At 45.5% G+C, this 13,792-nt stretch overlaps 1 protein-coding gene across 3 annotated transcripts in view; it reads left to right on the forward strand.

The window, feature by feature from the left end:
• Positions 1-13,792, forward strand: part of LOC119660802 — a 126,275-nt gene that overhangs the window by 36,383 nt on the left and 76,100 nt on the right. The window contains exon 4 of one of the 3 annotated variants that reach the window (XM_038069634.1): positions 2,679-2,772. In XM_038069634.1, the coding sequence (XP_037925562.1) occupies positions 2,679-2,772 (94 nt within the window). Of the gene's footprint in view, positions 1-2,678; positions 2,773-7,020; positions 8,970-13,792 lie in introns of those variants that run through there. The other 2 variants (XM_038069631.1, XM_038069632.1) reach the window with 2 other exon arrangements.

Below are 13,792 nucleotides of genomic sequence, written 5' to 3' on the forward strand. Positions count from 1 at the left end.
ATCTTCTTGCCTGCCGTAATTTGCGATGGGTGTAGAGTGTTCTGCTGCTAATTTGAGCTGCTGAGGAAATGCTCTCTTGGGTGTGGAGACGGGAAGGATCGAGACTTCCGTGCCTGTGTGCCACAAGGACTTCAGCTGCTTCATTTCCCGAGAATATTCTAGGCTCGGGGGAAGTCCCCCCTTTTATCCCCCTCTCGTCAGGCCTGTGCTTTTGAACTCTTTAAGGTCATGCGGTAGCAAACGCGAATCTGGTGTCGGGTTACTTCTGACGGCTACAACAAGGCGCGCTCTCTTCACCTGGAAGTCGGTTTCGGACAGAAGGAGGAACGGGAAGCTTCTTAAAGATGACATTATGATAGTGATGGGTGATCTGAATTCCAAGGTAGGATCTGACAATACATTGTTCGGACATGTGATGAGGAGCATGGTCTTTGGCGACCGTAAATGTAATGATGGGACTTTCTTGGATTTCTACAATTGCCACAGTCTCGTTATTGGTGTTGGAGCACAGAGTACAGGTCAGTTGGGTTTCAACTGACCGATACCAATCAGATCAATTAGATCGATCACTTCGTGATCAGCAGTAGGTTTAAGAGTTGTCTCCTTGATGTGCGTAGCAAGATAGGTGCTGACATCGGCCTCGAAAGGGAGCACCATCTGATGGTCGCTTATGTTCGCTAGCGTGTTGCGTCTTCCACTTCTCGCAGGGTAGGAGAACTACGACCTCTTAAGCTCAACATCGACCGCTTGTATGATCTAGTTGCCGCTTAATAGTGGGAAAGCTACTTGCTTACCGGTCGGCAGAGATACTGGTCACCCGCCTGAGAATATTGATGAGCATTGGGTCACCATCAAAAATGCTCTTTTCTCGGGTGCTACTCAGATCGTCGGCAAAGTGCCGAAGGGGCTTCATAAGATCTGGTTGACTACGGATTCGTGGAAGCGGGTCGATGAATGGAACGGACTGAAGGCTCTATTGACCACTGCAAGTGATCGGGGTTGTGACGCACTCGAACTTTGATACCGAGTGAAGTCCAGGCTTTCATTGCATCTCTCATTTTTTCATGCAACCTAACCTTGTAGTTGGTAAAATGTTCGCTAGCGTGCCACACTTAAGGGACAAAAGTGAGATCCAGTATTGAACTGACCCTTCACTTGGTAAAAGTAGCGAATTGGCAGGAGTTGTACTTTTGCCCATTATCTAGGCGCACTAATGCGCCAGGAAGTCACTGACAATAATAACTGGCGGTTGGTTCCTGTAGCCTCCTACCAATTTCTCTAACATTATCGCAACACTTCATACTAACTAATTGTGCTTTTTTGATTTAATATTGATCTCATTTACTTTTGCTATGACAAACGTCTCGAGGTCCCTGGAGGTGTTAACTTCCGGCGTCGTATGTTGGGAAGGTGGAGTCGACCGCAGTTTCGAAACCGTGTCCCTGAGGAGACAGAGCATGCCAGAATCGCTTAACCCTGATATGGTATCAAGTAATAGGGTCAGTGGGAGCCACATATTCTTCACCAACCCCATCTCTCCTCCAGGGGTCCCGAGTCGACGCAGGCCAAGATAGTACGAGTGCTCTCCGGAAGCCACTGCATCCAAATTGACTTCAACAGCTCAAAGTCGACTTTATCCCCAACCAGCTGCCTCAATTTTTGAAGCAGTTCACTGGGGGTACGCTCTCCCAGTGTATGCTCCGTCAATAAGTGGTTCACCTGATTGATCTCCCCACTGATAGCTGTCATACGCGCTGCTCCTTTAGTCGGGCGTAGGAACAATCCTCCAAGACGGTTACCAGCCCAATGGTCTTCTCGTTGAGACCGGTGACCGCGAGGTTAAAATTGCTCTTCCAATTGGTGGAACCACACCGCCAAAAAGGGGGCCCTGTGCGGCCAGTAAATTGCCTTTCGAAAGGATTTCTTAAAAGCCTGATTCATGGTTTTAACTCATTTATGTACATTGTGTCTTAGGTGCCATTATTCTTAATTGCTCCTTAGTCTCTTTTCGTCCTGGCTTTAAGTGGTAGAAGAAGACGAGGCAGACCCTGCCTATGATGGAGCGATGGCGTAGGCCAGGACGCCAAACAGCTTTTAGGGATATCGAATTGGTGGACCTCGGCGCAAAACCGGGATATCTGGAGTTCCTTTTTAAGGCAGGTCTAAACCGGATACCGGTTGTTGCGCCGTTGATGATGATGAGTTAAGTGGTAGAATTTTTCATCGTTTTCTTCTGTAGACCCAGGGTTTTCTTCACATTCTGTATACTGTTGGTCAGCCTCTTCTCTAGTAGTGGTTTTCCTTTGTGCACTAATAATGATAAAGGGGCACCTTTTGGATGGTTTCACCTCACAACAGTCGAGAAATATCCAACACGGAGAGCCCGCTCGTTTATTTCCAAATGCCTTTTGCCCCCTCTCCCTCTTCCCCTTCCGCCGCACTCTTCCCCCTCTCTGGCCCTGCATAGTAAGTTCCATCCTCTGGTTTTGTTCCGTATTTGGTTCGAAATCAGGGTGTTGTTTCCGCAGCTATTTTCGGTCGGTTGCATGCGCCTGATGTGAGAATTGACTTCTCTCATGTCTGTCCATCTGTCACATGCACTTTATTCAGTAGAAAGCTTTTTAGTTTGAAAATCTATAATAAAAATAATTTAATTGAGTTCACCTTCATTTTTCCAGACGTATCCAGTTACAATATGATCTACTGGAGAACGAATACAAACAGCATGCAATCGGACGACTTCGAAGCTCTAACACTCGAGGACTTGGAAAGGTGAGTGCACTCTTTAAGATATTTCTAAGAATTCATATTTCTTGGGGATTATTCTGAAGTTTTGAACTGGACTTTCTTCTGAACAATAGTGTCCACAGATCTCTGGTAGTTCGTCCTCGGTAACCCCTAGGATTTTGGACACATAATCACCGTTGGTTAAGGTCCACTTTCTTCCTGTTGTGGGAAAAGAATTGCGACTATTTTGAACAAGAGTTGCGGGTACGTTACTTGGGGTAATTTTGTCCACGAATCTTTATTACAAGCTGGTAGGCAGTACCCCACGGGTTCGTATTTGCCTCAAGGCACAACTGCCTGTAGTAATTCTGCTTACTTTCCCGTATAGCCTTCTTAATGCTACTTCGAAGAGCGCGGTATTCCTTCTCCGATTGACCTTTGTTAAGGTCTCCTCGCTCGCAGATCCAGTGCCCTCAACAGGGCGATTTCATGGTTCCACCGTTGGTTTGGTTTCCTAGTGTGGTGAAACTTCCGTCGCGGCATTGTAGAGTCGCATGCCTCAGGTACCCGTTGACATAACTGGCTCACTTTTTCCAGCGCCGTTCCATTCGTGTCGTAACCTCCTTCCAAAGCCGTCAGGAATGTCTCTTCCTCGAAAGCTCAAATGGACCACCCGGTTATCCTGGTTTTTCCGCTTCTGCTGCTCCTGATGTCGAGAAAGATGGGTTGGTGGTTACTGTGGGTGTAGTGTTCACTTATCCACCTCTCCCGCCAAATAAGTACTGAGGTAGGTCAGATCGACCACTGAGCATAGCCTTTTGCCTCGGAAGGTGGGCCCGCATCCAAAGTTAGCGCACGAAGGTTTGAAGCAAGGTTTGGCACCTACTGTACGTTGAGCCCTACAATTCAGCTTCCTCCTATATGCCGGTCCCTCACTCCGCCCACTCCCTTTTTCCCTTTTGCACAACATGCAACGTGGATCTCCCGTGCAGTCTTTGATAGGGTGACCCTCCCCTCCACACTTCCTGCACCTTCTCGACCTATGATGCTCACTAGTACATACTGCCACAAAGTGACCGAAATCGAATCATCTCTTGAGAGTTATTTGCTTCCTAAGTCAGCACTCGACCCAACCTATTCTTACCCAATAATAGCGATATGTCTACATTTATATACCTTCTTCATCCTTTCGATGGCACTTTTTTCTATTTCGCTAAGGTTGAATTGTTCCCTTAGCGCAGTACAGGTATCCTCTCGTGATGTGACCTCGTCTAACTCTTTGCACTCGATCACTATCTGTTACTTTTGGGCTCTCACGTTTACTTGTCCCCATAGCACCTTTTCCCCAGACCGCGAAAACTATCCACCATCTCACCAGCATCAGATCCCCATTCTACGTATGCCTGATACGGCTATTACTGCCACCCAAGTCTATCAATTGCGAATAGGCTTTGACTTACCGAATCTTCTTTTTCTTCTTCTGCCGCTTTTGTCGCCAACCTTTGTCCATTGTTCGAGTTTACGAACTGCAGGCTCTTCCACTATTATCAAAGTTGGAGCCGTAATCGAAGAACTACCCGAAACTTTCTCTGACACAGCTTTCTTCGGCGAAGAGGTCTTTTTCTTTTTGGCCACTTGTTGGACTCGAAGTGATTCACTTAATCCCTCCCTACTCCGTTTGCCCGCGTTCGTACCTAGCTTATTTTGAAGAGGCGTCATCCGCGTCTCCCGCGTGACTTTGCCACATGACGCTTGGCGTTTTTCTCCTCCACCACCCTAATATAAGAAAACAAGTTAATGCCACCTATCAGAGCCCAGATATTTTTGTGGATATTCCGCCTTTCCTTAGATGCGTTCCGTGGAGTGAAATGAACGCTGTTGCGGTTCGCTAGCTTCCACGATTGTCTTTTAGAGCATCGATAATTATGTCAGTACAGGGAAGTTCCTAGTTCCGTTCTGAGTCCCGCGACGAACCTCGACTACCTAGGGGTAACATTACCCTCAGTGGTGACTTCCCAAGTTTTTAGCTTTTCCGAAAAGGATCCGGTGTAGATCTCATTTCCACTCTACTAAGATCTCTTGTAGCATTAGATGCCAAGGTAGCCAAGTTTACCACTGCTGAGGCACTGCGGTCTCTGAATATCGACGGCCGGGAGGCAGCTTGTTCACTCTCAAAAACCGCCGGTACTGGGTTTCTGAAGCCCTGCGCCGTGGAAAAACTGCCTTTCTCGTCCCCCATATTTGGTTTGATTTCTGAGAGTCCTTCTCATAGCCAATTGGGTGGGCGTTTACTTCGCAGTGACAGTGATGTAGGGGATTACGTTTTAGAAGGTTAGTTCTAATATAGTTGTCTATGACCTTCTCCACCGTTTTGAGTACGAACGATGTTAGGTAGATTGGTCTGAAGGATTTAGGGTGAAAAGGATCCTTTTTACCCGCTTTCGGAATTAAGACCACTTTTGCCCGTCTCCATGCCCTTGGTATGTATTCCAGTGCTATGCTCCCCCTTACCGCCCTCAGAAGAGACTTTAAGATAATTCCTAGGCCTCTCTGGATTAGTGCTGGGAAAATGTCATCTACGCCGGGAGATTTCAGTGGTTTAAAAGTTCCCATTGCCCACCTTACCCTAGCTTCTGAGCATACCTCTTTTGCTAGTTTTCAGTTCTCCTTTCTTCTCCTTTTATTCGTTTTTGGGGTGTCAGGCAGAATGTTGTCGCCTGCCACCGTGGGGTAGGACCCTGGGAAATGAGTTCTGAGAAACAGGTGTACCTTGTCGTCCTCATTCTCGGTAAATGTCCCATCTTTCTTCTTCAAACAGACAAAGGATATTCCCCCGACTTTCGCTACAGCCTTGTACAGCCTGGTTGCTTCTGTGATTTCTTCGATCCCTTCACAGAATTCCCTGAAGCTGTTCCGTTTCGCTTCCCTGATCGCGTTGCTATACGCAGCGGTTTGTTTTGCCCGGTTGAAGAGATTTCGTGCCTCTGTTCTCATTCTGGCTAGGTTCCACCATGGTACATCCCTTGATGACTTAACTGTCTTAGCTGGACAGCTGGGCTCATATGTGGGCAATGTTGTTGTTCAAGTGCGTTGATTAGGATTCCCATTCCCACCCCCCTCCCCCCGTAGGATTCGCTCTATTAATTCGGCGGACTCAAGAATTGACATATTTGCTCTAGAAACAATTGAAATTGCTTTGGTCGCGACATGTCAGCGTAATGGGTGGCAACGGTGACCAAAAATGAAAAGGGGGGAGGGGGTCACGTATTGTAGTGATGAGAATAACAAAAGTGCTGTCTTACACATTGTCTGGTTCATTTTGCAGCGAGACAATGGGGGAAGGGGGAGGATTTCTCGTAATTTTTGGGGTGGCAGTCGATTTGGGATTGGTAGTAAGTACAATTCAGGGAAATGGTAGTGAAACAAGTTGAAGGTTTGTTTGTTGCATCGAATAGGTCAGGATTAAGCATTTTATTTTTGAAAGATTCCGAAATTGTTTGTCAGCATACCCTTAGGGGACGGTGCGATGGTAGAGGATCTTGAAGGTCAGCTTTGTGAGTCCATCTCGTACGCCGTAGAATAGGCTTAATGATAGTTATACGCTAAGGAAAGAAATAGTCCTGAATGTATTGTCTGAATCTATTGCAATTAAGCCTATGAGTTAGCCTTGATCGAATGATTCCGAAGAGATGTTGGGACAAATATAAGCTTGCATGGAGCTATGGAGACTAGGGATCTGAAAAGTTAATAACATAATTATCATCGAATATCCTTCAAATCAGTCTTTTCCACTATTTTTTTCTTCCCGTGTACGAATTCCTCCGTGAATCACTCCTGGTCTTCCTCCAAACTACAACCCTCTTACCCTTCTCTCTGCAATTAAATCGAGGATACGTATATTATCTATCTACACACACTGCTCATCGTACTGTACAACTTAAACACGTACAGTACCATGGGGTGGTGGGTGTGCTGGGCTGAGGGCGTAATTTCCAAGGTCGTAGTGCGCAAAATCTTACTCTGAGGGTTAGATACGGTCCTCCTTGTGCTTGTAGGATATATGCACTTGTATATGCAACATTTCGATGGTTTTGTTAGTTTGGGGGGAGGCCTATGGATGGGTTGGATCCTTTGAACAAACAGCCACGTAAATACGCACACAACCTTCGTAATTCGTCTACCATCTTGCATTCCCTTATTTCAGTAGCTGGGATGCGTGAAACTGTCGCTGATTGCTTTCTCCATGCGGCAATTTTTCGGCAAGTGTTTTGAGGGGTGGTGGGAGCGTCTAAAAGGGCGATAGCAGGCAACGTTGGCGGGGTTCAATGTAGAGTTATTCAAATTACACTCGGAGAAATTAGATCCTCTTTAGGGTTCGTGTATTTATTGTAATGGTAGTATACCCGTAGTTATAGACTGTGCAAGGTTGCGTAGTTACAAAGCGCGAAGGAATGTAAACAACTAATATAAAACAATTTTTAGAGAGTGGAAAAATAAGAGGCAATACCCTAAGCCTATAGTGATTGTTCCGAATTTTTTTGTAGGAGTATTAGTTTGCCGACTATTTGATTCGTGTCTCAGTTGTTTAAGCTCTACCGTCAGGTCCTAGACATTTCAAACCCCTAAAACTTCTACCCCAAAATGTCGCAAGTTACCCAGAAATAAAATGATTGTTTTGTGCCGGCAAATTCATGGAATATTGGTGAATGTTTCGTAGCGTTCCTATTTAAATTTTTGGGTGTCGCATCATATAAATGTCCTATTTGAAGAGTGTGGTGTGATAGTGTATTGTGAGCATGTTGCAAAAACAACAACATCAACAACAGCAACAGCCATCGTCGCGTTCAAAACCAGCTGTTCCGGCAAAACCGACCAATATACCCCCTATCCCGCAACAAATATTAAAAGATAGTTGCACGGCAGCACTTCACAACCGTACTAAAGCTCGCATCAATCAAAAAACAGTGGGCTTGTCTGCAACAACAAATGCAACTGGTCGCACATCAACAATTTCAACAACAATTCCAACTTCAACATCGACAACAACAATACCTCGAGCGTCAATTGTACCAGATAAGAAATCTGACAATGCTCTACCCTCGTCTCCTAACATGAGTTTCACCAACGATTGTTGTGGAATGCTACTGGCCGGAAGTAGCTCTAAGCACGACCAAGATCACATTCACCATCAAAGCCAGTCGGCAATCGTTAATAACAATAATAATAATAACAACAACAATAACACGGTTCACCATCAAAATACTGCACAGATGCAGTATGCATGCAGTACCGTTGGTGAAAGTGTCGTTGGTGGATCGATATCACCACCTACCTTGTCGGCATCGTCCTCGCTGTCAATGAGCTGTAATAAAATAGTACAAAGTTTAAATTGTACTTGCCATACTACACCAGAAAGCGGTGATCATCCTAAACAGCATTCCAACGATGGAATTGTTGCTTCATCAACAGTGTCATCATGTTCTGGGGGCTTTCGCGATACCGATTTCTTGCCAAAACAAGCGGCCTATGCTGCAGTTCAAGCTAAAGCCGTAATATCAACTTCACCGGCGAATTCATCAAATCATGAATCACCGAAGAAACATCATACAACGACATTTTCAACAGCAATAGTGACAACAACAGTTACACCAACAATGTCCAATACATCAAATATATCAACGCAAAAGTTACAATTCATGCAAACAAGCAAACAAATCGATCAAATGCTTGCTCAACGGTTGGTTGCACCTAATGTACAGCAACATCAACTGAATCAACAACAACAACTGAATCAACAACAACAACTGCCTTTAACCGGTCCAATATCAACAACAACAACAACGAAACTAATATCAACATCATTAATAGGTAACTCATCAACAATAACACCATCATCAACAATAGCAGCCTATTCATCAACAACATCAGCACCATTGGTGAAAAAGCGTATGTCCAATAGTTATGGTAGTTCCGCCGATACAGCCATATTCTATCATTCGCATATGTTACAACAACAGCAACAACAATCTAGTTTAGATTCATCAACAGCAATAACATCATCGACAACTACAACAACACCAACAACAGTTTCAACGATAAATGAACAATCAGCGTTAGGTTTACAATTTAGCAAACTACAAGAGGAAATGAAGCAACAATGCAAAATCATTCAGGATAAACATTTAATTGAGCGACGTCAACCACAACAGCATTATCGAATGGTATTATCGGATGACTTTACGGTATTTGTGTTTTTTTTTTTTAGGATAAGCCTCTCTGGTCTGTGAAGTTTCTGATAAGTTTTATTGATGACCTTGAACCTGGCTGGATTTCAATCACTCATATCTCAGACTGGTCGACGGCGCGATGGTTGAGCGGGTAGAGTGTCAGCCTCCCAATCTTGTGGCTCTGGGTTCGAATCCCAGTCGTCATGGGTGTCTGTGTTCATCTGGTGTTTGTCTCGCTGCTGTGAGCTTATCACTTGCAACGCGTCAACTGTTATGATAGTGAAACTGAAGCACAATCTGACTGTGCCCTATACTCCACCAAGAAGTAAACAGGAAAGACTACACCACAGACCATAACGGCGGGTATCTCATAATGTCAAAATTTTAACGAACGTAAATTAGAAATCTGTCAAAACTCATTCTCGCCCATTATGTCATAGACTCGCTTAAATACTCTCATTTCAAATTGACGTTTCGAACATCTGACATCCCAAAATCAATTTCGAATGACATTTCCTATGACATCTGCTTGACTTTGTTAAAGCCTTCGACACTGTAAATCACAAGATACTTCTATCTAGATTCTCGTCTAGAAGCATTCCCATGCCACCTGCTTTATGGCTTGCCCCTAACCTATCCAACCGATGGCTGCACCCCTCGCTCCTTCTCTCCCTACTCTGGCGCCCCACAGGGATCATATTTTGAGTTCTTCTTTATTTTTTTTATCAACGACCATCCCTCCCTGCTTTACTTGTCCCTGTTAGCTCTGTGCCGACGACCTTAAGCTATTGACTGTGCTTCCCTTCAATTTGACCATTCTATGTGCTACTCGCTTAAATCCTCACCCACTTCTTTCTCCTACTCTCCTAACCGACATCCCTTATCATCCGAAAATTTCACTCAAAACCTCGGAATCTCATTCGACAATAAGCTTCGCTTTTACACTCATAGTCCCGACATCGTCAATCGAGCAGGAAAATTTGCAGGTTTTATACTTCGATTCTCCGCCGACTTTGACTCCATCCAACCCTCTTTAGCGCTCTTCAATTCCCTCGTCAGGAGTACCCTCGAGTATGGCTCCATGTCCTGGCCACCTTCCCGTAACTGTGATTGTCTTGCCCCTGAAAATGTCCAACGTAAATTCACCTGTTCCCTCGTCTTTTCCCAGTTCGCTCCTCTCCTCTTTGGAAAGATATGTCAGAGACTAGTGGTCCGCCCACTTTGGCCACCAAATAGTGAAAGAGCAACACGGCTTTGTTAGGCATAGGTCCTCTGCTCTTGTCATTAAGTGTTCATATACCACTGGTTTTATGGCTTGCGTCTTGCCTTTTCAACCGGTCTTTTTTTATAGCTGGATATCTCACTCCTTCTCCCCCTCCTCTGGTGTCCCGCAGGGATCTATTCTGGGTCCTTTATTATTTTTATTTATTTACTTGTCCCTTTTTGCTCTGTGCCGACGACCTTAACCTAGACACGTCAGAAAGTATCACTCTATGTACCATTTCCTTCTTCTACTGTCTTAACTGACATCCCTGATCATCCCTAAATTCCACTCAAGACCTCGGAATCACTTTCGACAATGAGCTCCGTTTTGGCAGTCATTGCCTCCAAGTCACCAACCGACCAGCAAAATTGTCCGGCTTTATACTTCGCTCCTCCTTTGATTTTGACTTCATCCAACCCTTCTCAGTTCTCTCCAATTCCCTCGTGAGGAGTGCCCTCGAGTAATGTTCCGTGATCTGGTCACCTTCCCGTAAATGTGATTGTCTTGCCCTTGAAAATGTCCAAAGTAAATTCAACCGCTCACTCTTCTTTAAGAAAAACTTCCCTCGTGTGGACTACCCTTCCCCTCTTCGCTTTCCGAACTTCCCCTTCCTATAACAGCGTAGATACTATCTGGATTTATGCATATTTTTGAAACTTTCTTCGGGTCTGATGGATTGCTGCGACATCCTCCGTCTTATAATACACGAAGCGCAGACATTTTCAACATGTCCGCGAGGAGCTCGAAGTCTACTTCCACTCCTCGATTCCTAGGCTTTGTCGAAGTTATAACGCACAACAGCTTCGTCCCTTAAACTTCTCTTCTTAAGATTAAGAGGTTAATACCAGTACTTTCCCCTCCTCCTAAGGCCAATAAATAATTGGAGTTTACTCTGTTTATTGCCCGTTAAAGAAATAAATAGGTCCTCCCATCTCTTGTGAGGCTTTCCAGGCATTTTTTTTGGGTTCTACCTTGCTTTTGAGCTCAATGTTATATTTTGTTAGCCATCGGTCCAAAACTCTCCCGAGGACTCGTCCCTCGAAAGCATTGATTGTCCACTCTGTGGAGTGGTTTATCCACCAGGTTTCGCTGGTACTATTTGGTGATACCTTCTTGAAATCGTCCTTGATGTATTTCAAGAATGTTTCTTGTGAAGGGCTCTAGCTGCCTTTGGTACATCAAGGATGCCTGGTTTTTCGGTGTGAATATGTTTTATTTGATTGGATGTTCCCTCATCTGAAGGGCACATCTGTCTCTCATCCCCGCATTCGTTCACAATGTGGCCTATATCAACATGCCTCACGCTTCGACCAAACCGATTAGCACCCTTTTATATGCTTTCATGATAAGGACTGTATAGAGAAAACTCGGGCCCGAAGTGAACCTGAAGTGACCCTTCATCTCTTTTCCGGGCTTTTGAGAAATCTTCAGGCCCGGGGAGAATCAACCCTTTCCTTGCCTCTCTCGTCAAGCCTGCCTACGCTTCACGAAGGACTAAACAGAATATGTATGCCAAGCTTCGTAGACTTTTGCAATGTGGCCTTTTTCTCCGCATTTACGTCACGTGCCCAAATTTCAAAAACCTGAAACATCTTTTCAGAGTTATCTGCTCTCGTAGTTGGCAGACGACCCAACCATTCCAGATTTTACTGGCAGGTGATAGCTCTTTTGACCGCTTCGAGCGTTAAACTTATGGACGCAGTTTATGTGCCGCCATATGGCCTCCTTAGCTGTAGAATATCTGGCTCCTGGACTGGCTACATTCCCAGCTGGGATCGTAGGGCTTGGCAAATTTCCTCCTTTGTCGTAATCTCGTTCATGTTCTGGGCGGCTTGGCGGTGATTTAGATTTAGCTGGGTGACTCTCATTTACGTAGGGTACTTAAAGCGATCCTTGAGGCTAGACACCTGGTGCTACTCGATATCTGCATAGAAGACAGTGAAGGCTCTTAGTGCAATCCTTTGCCAAATGATTTTGTCCTCCACAGCTTCGATACAGTTTGGATCTATCGGTGGAACTTGAAACAATTTTTTTCAGAGGAATTTGCTAGACTTTACCCGCAGATAGTGCTTTTGTAGCTGAAGTCATAGACACAGTTAGGGTCACTGTCTGCGTTCCACCGTACGCTCTTCCTAGGTTCTTGATGTCCGTTTCCCGCACGTCCTCCAGTTTCAATTGGTGTTTGAGCGCTTTACAAATTTCCTCCTTGGTAGTGACCACGTCAAGATCTTTACAGTCTATCGACTTACGTAGACGGTCCCTTGCTGGTTGAGTGAAGCCTCGATGTTCCTTTGCAGGTTGCCGTGATCCTTCTTTTCCTTCGATAATTTACATAGCCACGCAAGTCTGGTTGGGTGTTCCTCCTCTTGATCTGGAGGTAGTCCGGCGTACTATGACCTACAGAATTAGGAGAGGAGTAGCTTTGCTGCAAACTGATTTAGTAAGTGTGGATCAGGCAGAGGGTCTAGGACCGGTTGCGGTCAAAAGGTTGCTAGACGATAGTGTAACATCTAAGTGTCAAATTAAATGGAACGAGTGTGGGAAAATGTGTCTGGCAGGGGAAGTTCTGTCGTGGACTTCGGGCTTGAGATGGGCTCCCTCCTGATGGGACATGGTAGCTTGAATGAGTTTCTTTTCGCGCGGAGCCTTGCCTCCAGTTAGACTTGTCTTCTGTGTGGAGCAGTCTCAGAGGACTGGTTCTATGTCCTCTGGGTCCGTCCAGCGTACTGTGGCATCGGTTATCTGGACAACATGGGCCTTCACGTGGGAACGGTATTATGATGTTAGCCAATGCCTTCGATGTTCTAATGAATACCTGCGTGCTGCTTTCCGACGGAGGGGGGAACTTCTCGCCGCTGCTATATCTGCAGTATGATGCGCGAATGGCCAGACTGGCGGTGGGGGACGTCCATCAGTCTTGTGTGTTTTATGACGTATTGTATTGTAGGCAGAGCGGTAGTTGACTGGTAAAAAGGTGTCATTGTTGTTCTCCGCTCCGAGCTAATTCTAGTCAATCCATTGGGGAGTGCCGTCCCCACGTACTCAAGCTGGGCGATTAGATCCGAGGCTGCAAGGACTCATCTGAAATGGCTCTTGCCACAAAACCTCACTGGAGGTTATCTGATATCATGGGAACCGGGATGGCCCTTGGAGGGCATATACTCCAGGAGAATTCTTGGGGGATATGCTTGCGGCTCGGTTATTTGGGTTTGGTGGTTTTGGTTATGCCTACATCGCGGGCAGAGGTCCTTGTTCCTTAATTGCGGCAGAGGTGTTATGTAGGTCTCACATCCACTGGCATGAATGCTAAGCCAGCACTCAGTATAAATCAGTGCCGCTATGCCAGTCATGGCGGTGGTCTGGTTGTGGTCCTCAAATCAATCCGTGTTCGAAGAGGACTTTAGGACTATGCGTACACGGCAGGTACTCCCAGTAAACCCTGAGGACCTTCATCAAATTTTTATTGCAGAATACCCTGCTGGTTGAAGCAAATCGCGCCCTGGTATATGCTACCTTCTAAACCCTCTAGGACTGTTGTTGATCCTTTAATCTATGGTGGTTGTTAATAACATAT

Source organism: Hermetia illucens, chromosome 7, assembly GCF_905115235.1.
Source record: "Hermetia illucens chromosome 7, iHerIll2.2.curated.20191125, whole genome shotgun sequence".
Taxonomy (NCBI): Eukaryota; Metazoa; Arthropoda; class Insecta; order Diptera; family Stratiomyidae; genus Hermetia; species Hermetia illucens.